This window comes from Manis pentadactyla, chromosome 9 (genome assembly GCF_030020395.1).
Source record: "Manis pentadactyla isolate mManPen7 chromosome 9, mManPen7.hap1, whole genome shotgun sequence".
Lineage (NCBI taxonomy): Eukaryota > Metazoa > Chordata > Mammalia > Pholidota > Manidae > Manis > Manis pentadactyla.
In genome coordinates, this window is record NC_080027.1 from 103821280 (window position 1) to 103833312 (window position 12033).

Here is a 12033-nt window from a genome sequence, read left to right on the forward strand (position 1 = left end):
GAATACACCTCTAAGTGTTAGTAGTGCTGGAGGGGGGCGGGGGCAGCCACAGGAGGGCGGATGGGCTGGGTTTCTGTCTTGTGGGGACCCAGCCCTGCTGGGCTGCTGTAAGGCCAGGCTGCCGGAACTCTCCCTTCCCCTCAGTGGGCTGCACTGACAGTTGGGCCCTTGGCCAGGCGGCCCTCTCTCTCCTCTTGGTGCTGCCCCATCAGCTGTGGGAGGAGGGCCATGACAGGAAACGGTGTCTCCCTCTTCTCAGTCACTGGGGTTCCCTGAAGGCTCTGGGGCAGAAGCAGGGAGGCCAGGGAAGGATGGCGGCCAGGGTGACCTTCGTGACTAGAGGTGGCTATCCATGCTTTGCCCCTTATCTGCTTCTCTCATGTAATCCTCCCAGAGAAAGACCCTGATTATCCCCCCATGGACGCTCACCTCCCCCTGGGGAGGAGCTGCCCCTCTATTCCTTTATTAGAGCTACAGTCTTCAGCGGGCAAGGCCCCTGCACCTATCTGAGCCACTACTCCCCTTCCCTGGCACCCTCCTGCATCAACTCTCCTCACAGAGGGAGCAGTATTCCTGGGGCCCCTTCCCTGGGCCAGGCCACCATGGCCTCGATGTGCTCAGCCCTTCCTATGCCTGGTCAAACCTATGATTGGGCTGCTGAGCAAGGGCCCTGACAGCATGAAGAACCCCGAGATGGACAGCTGAGGGTGTGGATGAAGGGACGGCCAGAGGGTGCTGAGGTCTGGGCCCATGGTGCTGAGCCAGGTGGGCTAGAACAGTGCTGTCTGCATGCATGGGGAGTAGTGAGGGTACTTACAATCCAGCCTCCCCCATCCGTGGCCATGTCGCAGTACACCTGTAACTTTTGGCTTAGCTCTCCCTTGAGAAAGATGGTATAAACCCCACTCAGAGTGTCTCCATTCATCAAATGCTGGGCACAGTCTTGAGGATGAGGGAACACTCGGCCCCCTGCAAAGGAAAAGAGGCAATTTCCAGAAAGGATTCTTTCTCCCACTATGCGTAAGAGCCCCTTGGATTTGAGAAGTTTTTAGAGGCTTCATGATACTTCATCAAGAGCTGTAAGGAATCCTCCCTGGATCTCCATCAGTGCACGAGAACCTTGCACCACCCTGCATTTTCTTCTTCAGCTGATGCTGGATTTGCCAGATAATACGCAGTTTCGTGGGATCTGGAGACCAAATTGCTGGGTTCACAGTCTGGCTGCTCCACTTACCTATTTGTTTGGCCTTAAGCAAATGGCCTGATTTCCCTGGGTATCAGTTTTCTCATTAGTAAAATGAGGATAATAAAAATATCCCCCTCTCAAGGGGGAAGTTGTGTTACTGCAGCCAGTGCCTGATAATTCAGACCATGACTACAGATGCACAGGCCACAGTAGGTCACTGTAGGCCCACCATTCAAAAGGCTGAGGGGCATTAAGCAAGCTTTCCACCATCTTCATGGCAGCTCTTCAGGAATGCCCCAACAAGCTCAGTGTTAGCAACGAGATGGATATCTGTTCTTCGTGCAAAGTAATCTCTTGATGGGACCAAACAATCAAATGGCCATGTTTTACAGTTCAATTTAACTTTAAGGAGAGGGCAGAGGAAATAAATTGCTGCTCATCTTTCAGAGAGAACAGCCCAATTTGTAGAACACTATCTAATTAGCTAAAAAGAGAAGCTTAAATCATGTCTCTTGAAAAGCTTAGCTTCAGGGCAAATTTTAATGCTTAGCAGGCAAGCCAAGGAGCAGAGATCCCACCCTGGGAGACTTTCTGGACTGCAGGAGCTGACAGAGCATGTAAAAGGCAGAGCCTGTATGTGAGGACAAGTGGTTTGGGTGGTCTGTACATAGGACGATCTTCTAGGTCAGTGGAGTGCAGTGTGGTACGTTGTTCTGCATCTTTGAACTGTAGCAGTTAGGAAGAGAGGCTGTGTAGAGACCTCAGGTGCCAGTCACCACAGTGTCCCCTAGTGGCAGGACCTGCACACTACAGGTGTGACAGGGCCCCTTGGTGAGGTCAGAGCAAGTGACAGCATAATGAATGCCCCACAAGTGAGGTGACATAACAAGCTCACCGAATGCCCTGGCCGCCTAACACCCTGTTACAATCATCAGTGAAGTTTCCTGTGCTAACAAGAGGTTGTTGGGGGCTCAGCTGACTTCAAGCAGGGCCTCTCTTGGAGATGTGTTAACGCCTCCTACACAGATTGCCCAGCTTGCTGCCATGCCACGCTTAGGCATCATTCCCATTTCAGGGAGTTCAGAACAAAGGCACTGCCTGCTTCAGGGGATAAGAGTATCATTATATATAACCACAGAGGACTTCTACTTTACAAAGTGTGCTTTTATTTCTACTTCATTCTTGCAAGAAACTTAACAGGAAGGCAGATGGTTATAGATCAAAGACTCATTTTACAGAGAAGCAAACTGCTCTTAGAAAGATCACGTGACTTCCTGCAGTCACTGGAAATCAAGTTTTCAGCCCCCAAGTCACGTGCTCCTTGCACTCTACTAAATCAGGGAATATAACATATTATACATTTTCCTGGACGTATCTGTATCCATACAGCAAAGGATTAATTAATGTCTGTAATTTATAAGCATATAAAGCCCCAAAGGTTAAAGTTCCATCAAAAAGTTCTGTGTTTGAATTAAACATCTTTCCCCTCCAAAACTGATCTCCTTAATAGCTTCAGAAAAGCTCTTAACTTTCATCTCTAGCCTGTTCTAGAGCTCACTAGAACCCCCGATTCCTGCTATTCCTAGAGGTTACAGTTACAGTTTTAGGGACCAGGTGCCAGTGAACTCTTTTCCCTCCCCCTGTTGCTTTGGGGGCTTTGCAATTATTCCCATGTCACCCTCCTAGTCTTTGGAGCAAGCAGCCTACCTGTCTCCCTTTCTCCCCTTTTTTCTCACTGCCTTAGTTTCTCATTTGAGGAGGTCCACGCAAAATGTTCTTGGTGTCCAGCTCACTCTTCCCTTACGTGCGAACAGCCCTTTCTCCTGAACCAACTCAGCTCCTTCAAGGGGACAGAACCCCCAATTTATTCCCAATACACAACGTGTCCCCCCGAAACATCTTCCCCCAAACATTAAAAAAAAAACTCATATAAATACACATATAAAACCAAACAAAACTTCAGACTAGGAAAATAAATGATCTGACATAGGCTTTTTCACATTGGTAATGTAGATTATTTAATATTTCAGTTACAGATACTTTTAAAAGCTTCAAGCCTATTAGTTGCTTTAAGGTAGACATGCCAAAAGCAAACATAGTAATCTGAGATGACTTTCCCTGGAGAACAGTTTTTAAGTACTTCAAGGACAGGCATATCAAAGAAGGGTTCATTGTTTCAAGTCAGAGAATGGGAGTAAAATCAACCTAAGAAAAAAGTGTGATCTAAGGGGTGTCAAAAGTTTGGATGGGATGAAGGCCCTGACTGCACCCTGGGAGAGGGAGGGCCATGTTTTCTTTCTTTTGAGTCCCCACATGGGGCTCACTGTGTGTGGGGCTGCCTGGTTTCTGGGAGCACCTGCCTTACCTGTGAAGAATTGCAAGTTTCACCTTGGTTGTTCCCAGATTTGATTTAGTGAAATTTAGCCCTCCGCCTTAATGCAAAGACAATCAGCAGGCATTTAGCTTGAGCAGAGAGTATCAGGAGCAGCAATCTGACATTTTCACATTCTGGGAGTTGGGAGAAGACACCATCTTTTCCGCAAAACCCCTCCTCCTCTGGTCCTCAACGTTGTCAAAGTCTTGCCTCCCCTTGCTAGTCCTTGATCAAATTATTATTCCTTTTCACCAGAAGAGAGGAAGCAGATGCTCACTCATTGTTCCCAAACTGGAACTTTACTAAAATTCAGATTTCGGGGTCCTGAGGCAGATCTACTGAGTCAGAATGTCAGGGGAGGAGGGCACCAGGGAGCCAGTGTTTTACGGAGGACCAGGTGGATCTGAGCTCCACTCTCCCTCTGGTACATTTCTTTTTTCTCAGACAGGCCAAGAGGTGGAACCGGCAAGCTAGCGCGGGGCCCCGGGGGCCTGGAAGTCTGTTTTCTTGGCCTAGATCCATACAGTCAAGTGGATATAGCCTCTCAGTCTCTCTCTCTTTCTCCCTCCCCTCTTTCCTTTTCTTTCCCTTTCTCTTTTTTCTTCTCTCTCTTTTTCTTCCTTTTCTCTTTCCCAGTAGGCATGTCATGAGTGGACAGGTTTCAAGATTTAGATGGGGTAGGATGGGAAAGAGAAGGGATAAGAGACTCTAATTGTCCTGAGTTCAAGCTTTGTGTTCCAGTTCTTAGCATTAAGTTTTGCTTTGGAGGCTAACGACTTAGCTAATAATGAAGGATGCACTGACTCCTATTCTGCTGTGTTGATTTTGTACATGTTGTGAATCCCTCCATTCTTAGGAGATTGTCAGAGCAAATGTCAGGGATCCTTAGCTCCCTGGATGTCAAACCAGCTGATGTGATGAGAAACTGACCTTGAGCCCTGATACAGATTATCCCAGTAATTTTTCCTAAGGCAGAAATTTTAGGACCAAGAGCAAAACCAGAAGACTTTTCTTCCCTTTCGTGCAATAACTGGAACCCGACCTGACAAAGAGGCATCTTTTCCCTTTTTTCCTTTTTTCTTTTTTTTTAGCACAGGCAGTGGTGATTACCAAGTTAAGAGGAAAGCAATGCCAAGTGATCAGCACACTGAGTGTCTCATCACTAAAGTAATGGAAACAAATAATCAACTGAACACAGGCAGTGCTTCTAGATATAACTGTGAGATTAACAGGATCGGGGCACTCACTGGAAGAATTGCTCAGAAACTGGTCTGTGTGGGGCATCCAAAGGCTGAATGCTGAGCGGGGTGAAGTGAGCTGTGTGACACAAAGTGCAATCAGAGAGCCCCTAGCTGGCTTTTCTCTTACTTGTTTTGTGCTCTTGGATGCAGTCTTCAAAATGGTCAGAGTTAACGGCTTTGGAGAGCATCTGCCTACTGCCGACTCTTACGGCCTCAGCATCAGGACCAGAGCCTTGATATTCGCAATTCTCTCTGAGAACAACTCCAGCAGGTCTCCTCTAACTGCACAGCAAAGTGTACAGCTCCACAGAGGCACAGGTGACCGTCTCTGGCCACCAGCACTTAGATTTGTTTTTCCTAGAAGTGGGTTTGTGGCTGGCAGGTTTGTGGGGAGGTCGTTTGAGGTCATGGGCAGGGAAAAATGTCCCAGTCTGCATAGACTGTTTAACCCACTTAAGCCTCCTTCACACACCTTCTAATTCCTCTACCTATTTATTCTCTTTTATATATTCACTCAACAAACATATAAGAAATGTCTGCTGGCTTCTAAATCGTGGGCTAAGAGACAGGAATATAAAAAAAAGAAGACACAGTACCATCTTTAAGGTTGCTCATCCTATATGTGAAACAGACAAATATAATCCTGAGTTCTAAGTGCTCTGGGAAAGAGATGAACAAGGGGAGCTATCAAAACATGGAAGTGGGCGTGCAATGGAGCCCGGGGCCGGTGAAGGTAGGGGGAGCTGTGAAGCCTGGGGTGGGACAGGGATTAGCTAGTGCTAATCAGCACTCTTATTTTAGAAACTGATGTAGAAGTTACCTACAAATAGGTGGGAGAGGGGTGTTCACATTTGTGCAAAAGCAGAGCCTGTTTGAGAGACAGCAATAATAGACAGGAGACAGCAAGAGCCGGGTTGATGAATGACAGACAGCTTCGGGAGGTAAGCAGGGACTGGCCGTTGAAGGAGTTGGACACCTCCTAAAGGCAGTGGGATGAAGAGTCCGTTGATGGACTTTAAGCTCAAGGTTTTAGAAAGCATTCTCACTGTGGTGTGGAGAATGCATTAGATGGGGATGAGACTGGAGGCAAAGTGGGAATCCGGGAGGAGAAGGGACAGCATCTTTTAAAGAAGTAATGGAAACAAACAATCAACTGAACACAAGCAGAGTGACATCAGCTTGTGCAGGATTATTAGAATAGATGGACTAAGTTTAAATTTAACATGATAACTTTATTTACGGGTGCAAGGAATGATGTTAACAATATAAAAAGAACAAAAATCATAAAGAACTAAGTAGAACTGTTATGTATGAACAATATAATAGTTGAAAGTAAGAAGACAACAGATGGGATGAATGAGGGATCTAAATACAGCTGAAAGTAAATAAATGAATTGGATGATCAGATTGAGGAGCTCTCTGAAAAGATTAAAGGTAAAGATAAAGCATGAAGAAAAAGCTAAGAGATTTGGAGAGTAGAATGTATATTCCAACATATCTAGCCAACAGAAGTTCTAAAAAAGAAAAAGAAAAATAGGAGGAATTTTTTAGAGAAATAATGAAGATAAGTGCCTCAAAATCCAAAGACCTCAGCTTTAAAGGACTCATAGAGTATAAAATTGGCTATAAAAAGATAAATGAACTCCAAGACATAGGGTAAAGTGTGACTGTCAAAAAGAAAGAAAAACACTCTAAAATCTTCTAGAAAGACAGAACAAACCACCCACAGGATCAGATTGACATCAGACTTCTTTCTCAATGGCAGCATTGCCTATGAGAGGATAGCAGAATAATATTTTAAAACATGAAGGAAACAAATATTTGAACCTAGCATTTTATATATCTGATCAAACTGCAACTCAAATGTGAGGGTGTGATAAAAAAAAAACTTCAGACATATGAGATTTCAGAAAGTTTGTCTTACAATATCTTTTATTGAAAATTTAGAGTAAATGCATAATTAAGGAGTGATGAATGCTGGAGATATGAAGGCAAGAAATACTTGAGTAAAATTTCTTATTTTTGTCTTAAGTAAAAGGCTATAATAAAGAAGAGAAAAAAAAGAAAGCCAATTCATAACAACCCACAACCAAAATCTAAACAGGGTTTATTTGGGTGAATGTTAAAGGGATAGGGAATGAGGGATGGATTTGAGAGCATGCTCGAAGACTTGGATTGCTAAAGGGAAGATAGTATGTTGATATATTTAAGAAATCAATGGTGATAAATAAACACGAATAGGGATAGTACGTCTAAAAGCTGGCTTTTAAAAATATTAGTGAGAGAAACAAATCACTGGCAAGACTGATTAAGAAATAAAGACAGAAGCTGAAAAAAATAAAATGAAAAAGGGAAGAGATACAGATACAGTAGAGATGAAAAACCATAAAAAGACTTTTGAGAATTTTATGCTAAAATTTAAAACTTCGATAAAATGAATAAATTCCTAGAAAACAATAAAGTTTCAAACTGTGCAAGAAGGAGCCAAAAACTTGGATAGATAATCAATTTAAAAATACCAAACATCTCACAGAAACAAAAAGAAACAAACAAAACAACAACAGAACATACCCAGGTGGTTTTAGTGATAAATTCTGCTTTACTTATTCCAAAAATAAATAAATAAAAGTGAGAAAGCTGTCCTGTTTTTTTAAAAAATAAAATTAGTGAAACATGGATTTCAAAACTCAATAAGAAGATATACATACAGGAAAAAATGTATAGGTCAATATCATTTATGATTATAGAATTGAACAGCCTAAATGAAGTACTAGTTAACCACAACCAGCAGTGCATTAATCATATTCATGTGAGATTTCTCCTAAAAAAGTAGTGATGTAACAATAACAAAAAATCTACAAATGTAATTCACCTCATTAGTAGGCCAAAGGATAAGTCATATAATTAACTAAACTGATGTAGAAGAAAGGCCATTTGGTAAAGTTTAACAAAGCTATGACTAAAACTTGTAACTTGGAAAAAAAGATAAATTCTGTAACTTAATAAATATTTTAAATCTCAACTTTAAGCAAATACTATTCTTGTTCAACATAAGCCAATTATATATTTATTTTATTTTAGAAAAGGTTAAATATTTTTTTCATCAAAAAGAGGTTTAACCATGGAAACTTAGAAAAAATTAACACGAAGCTTTAATTGCATTCCCTTTAAGAATAGGAACAAGTCAAGGTTACCTAATATCACTGCTAACTGTTTTTTAACATAGTTCTGGAGGTCTTGGATAATGCGATATGTAAAGAAAAATAAATAAGAGGTATAGGATCAGAAATATAGAGATAAAACTATCATTATCTGTGAAAGATATAAACTATTTGCCTAAAAATATTAACAGAAATAATAGATAATTAGAATTAAAAAGAGAGTTCAGCAGGATGGCTGGATACAGGATCAACATACAAAAATCAAAAGCATTTTTCTACATCAGCAATAACAAGCTAGAAAATATTTTTTAAAATTAGATAAAACTCACCAAGCAATAAAATATTGTAAAATATTCAGAAATTAGCCAAGAACATAAAGAATATTATAGAGAAATCCTTAAAACCCTATTAAAGAACATAAGATAATTTGTATAAATGAAGACACATTGGGGTGATTTATTAGTATAAAGATGTCAGTTCTTCCAAAATTAATTTATTAATTAATGGCAATTCTGATCTAAATTCAAGTTGAAATTTCTTTTGGGGAACTTAATAAACTTATTCTGAGATGTGTATGGAAAAATAAGGGTCAGCAAAGCTAAAATGACTTTGAAATGAACAGTGAGAAAACTTGTTCTACTAGTTATTAAGATATTAATATTAAAATATTCAGTCATAGACATAAAAACACAATGTAGTTTTGGCAAAAGAACAGATAAGTAGACTATAGACTTGAATAGAGAGTTCAGAATTCAGAGACAAATCCTGTACATATGGGAACTTAATATACAATAAACCACCAAAAATCAATGGAAAATAATGGACTATTTAGAAAAAGATGTTGAGGAAACTGGCTCACTATATAAAGAAAAATAAAATTGTATCCTTACCTAATACTGCATACAAAACAGATGGCATACAAAATAAAAAATATTTTTAAATATAAAAATTAAATCTAGAAAGTTAATAGAAGTATGTGCAGAAGAATATCTTTGTGTCCTATAGGCAAAGAAAGACTCAAGAAAGACTCTAAACACTGAAATAATAATAGTTAATAATTACTAGCACAGGAACCCTGATAAAAATATAGGTAAACTATATGAACATGCAATTTATAGAAAATGGAAATTTGAAAAGCTAACAAGCATATGGAGAGATACTTAAACTCAAACTCATTATTTAAAAAAATTCAACTAAAACAATGAGATATCAATTACTACTATTATACTGTCAAAAATTACAAAGCTGAATCATGTTAAGTCATTAGAAATGATGCATGTCACTAGGAAGTAAGAGCCTTCATGAACTGCTGGAGGGAGTGTAGATTAGTACTGCCATTTAGGAGGGCAATACTTTAGTTAACTATGTAAACACATACCCTATGACTCAGTAATTTCTCTTCTGGGTATATATCCCAAAGGCATTGCCTCACTGATTCATAACTGGACACATCCAAGGTACTTATTGCAGTACCATTTGTGGTGGGAAGTTGGAGGTTATCTGATGTCTATTTTTGGGAGAATGGAGAGTAAAAATGTGATGGATGCACACCACACAGTATTTTGCAGCAGGTGGAAGCCAAAGACTATACACAGGCACACCAGCATGGATGGATCTTAAAAACAGTGCTGAGTAGAAAATGGAAGAATAGGGAATGAGTTCTGTGATTCAATACTTTTTGCGTATACTTAAAATGTTAGCCAGAGACGGGTAAGATTCCTCAAGGGAGGAACAACCTAAGACAGGCACAGTCGCAGGGGGGCCATCAGGTGAGAAATTGGGGATCAACAGAGGTGAGGCTTAGAACCTCACCCCCCCTGTTTTGAGAGAAATCTTCTGCATCTGTGGATGTTTTGTTGCCCTTGTCTAGCTTGGATTAATACTTAGTCTATAGGCACAGACCTGATCATCTACATTTGCCCTCTTAGAGCACTAAATTATGTTTTCTACCTTTATCTTGCATCTACCTACCACTTCAGCATTCCATTAAAAAAAATAATAAATAAGGGAGAAATGTGGGATTCACATATAAATCAAGTATAAAAATCAAATGAATAATCATATCTGACTTGATTGTTTATAGTTCATGATGCGTGATCAAAACTGAAAGTTTCTGTGATATGACTGCCCTTGCACTGTTCACCATGTAAGAACTTATTCACCATGTAAGAACTTGTTCACCATGTAAGAACTTGTTTGTTATGCTTCAGAAGATTGGAGACTGTTGAGAATTAGGCTTGGGGTTGATTAATGATTGTGCATTGAGTCCCCTATACAGAATTTTATTGTTGTTAACAGCCATTTGATCAATAAATATGAGAGAGGCCCTCTCAAAAAAAAAAAGTTAAAACTCAAAACAATTTTACAAGCGCACATTTTTCAAAAACACATATAAATAAAGGAAATTCAACACTTTGGAATGCTTGTATATAGAAGGCAGAAGAAAGGATGGGATAAAAGAAAATAAAGGAATAAACACAGAGAGGGACCTTGTTGGAGCCTGACACTGGTGATATAGGATGAATGAGGTAATACGGTTAACTCAAACCTCTCATCTGACACCCATCCATTCATCCATGTTGTTCAAGTACAGAAATTATTTATTCAAACGGGTTGGGTTTGAACCCTACCTCCTTCCTCATTAGCCAGGTACCAAAGAAAGGAGAAAGTGAACCTCTCCTTTTAGGGTTTTGCTTTTCTCAATGAGGCAAGAACTTGAGCTGTTTCTAAGCAGTAGAGCAGAGAGAAGCCCCTTTAGTTCCCTACTCTGGTGATGGGGAAGTGTGGTGTACGTAAGGGTAGATAGCAGCGGGATGGGATTGTTGAACTTTCTTTTCCAACTGATAACTATGTGAATTTGCCAATCTTTACTAATTTTCACAACCTTAAAAACTGAAACTCGTGTTCAAGTTTTCCTGAAAAGCCCCAGAGAGCATCTCAGCCTGGATGTGGAATACCAGAGACTGGAGCAAAGGCAGTAAAGAAAGCTTCTCATTACTCGTCTCTGGGTGCCTCTGCAAGTGATTGTCTTCACTTAACCTCAAGGTCAACACAACCTATTTTACAGTGTTCACTGCCTCCAAGGACAAGCTGTAGTGAGTGTCTTGTTTGCTTCTTGTAGCATTAAAAGAGACAGTGAAACCTGCCTTGCAGATGATCATTTCACCAAGTCTGTGCTGCTCTGCGGGGAGTATTTGTTTCCTAATTTATATTCATGTCTCTAAAAGACAAGTAGACCTTGGAAGAAATTTCAGGCAACAGTAAATTATAAATAATGTTTCCACATTTTTTCTCTTTCATACTACTGGTACTTAATTCCCCGCAGAGTCTTGCGCAAACACAAGAGACAAGAGGACGGGAAGCTATTAACATGATGGAAAGAATGAAATGGGCTGGTAGAATAGGCAGGAGGGCGACAAGGGAGAATATCTTGATCGTAGGAGGTTTTTGAGGTTTTGTGGGAGCCAATTCTTTTCTTTTCTCTCTCTTTTATCTTTCTTCTATTTTTAAACATCTCAAGTCTTTTCCAGACCATTAAGTAGGTACCTGCTTGAACTGAGCCTCTTGTTTTGGCCTATCCAGGGTAAGATGAAGGCTTTGTAAGTGGGCGGAGGCCACTTTGGGGCCCAACTCTTTTGTTCTGTAAGATAAGGCATAAAAAACACTTAGGAGGATCAGCCGAGATCAGCCCATCCTAAGAATAGGATGTGCTAAGCAGAAAGCTCAGGTACCATCAGTGAGGCTGGAAATGATGCTGGTTACCAGAATGAAATCAGCCCCTAAATCCATCAACCTGGTTTGCTGTCACAGAGGATGCTCTGGTGCTCCTTCGACCTCTTTCTCAGCAGGAATAATTCATGCGGCTCAGACTGGCAGCACTCCAATCATTTGAGTAAGTGAAGGGAGTCTCTGCTCTTTGTTTATGTTTCTTTACCTTCTTTTTTATTACATTTTTTTAAAGGTAAACAGGAGGCCACAGGTGGGGCGTGCAGGGTGAAGTATGAAGCTTTGCTGTGTGGAGGTCCTGAGAGAGGGGCAGGGAGAGAGGATGAGCTGAGCTTCAGGGGAGGC

The 12033-nt window shown here is 40.8% G+C and overlaps 1 protein-coding gene across 5 annotated transcripts in view; it reads right to left on the reverse strand.

Annotated features, from left to right (window-relative positions):
- Positions 1-12033, reverse strand: part of TNR (tenascin R) — a 395087-nt gene that overhangs the window by 12639 nt on the left and 370415 nt on the right. For 4 of the 5 annotated variants that reach the window (XM_036918087.2, XM_036918086.2, XM_036918089.2 and 1 more), the window contains one exon: positions 818-969. In XM_036918087.2, the coding sequence (XP_036773982.2) occupies positions 818-969 (152 nt within the window). Of the gene's footprint in view, positions 1-817; positions 970-8930; positions 9591-12033 lie in introns of those variants that run through there. The other variant, XM_036918088.2, reaches the window with a different exon arrangement.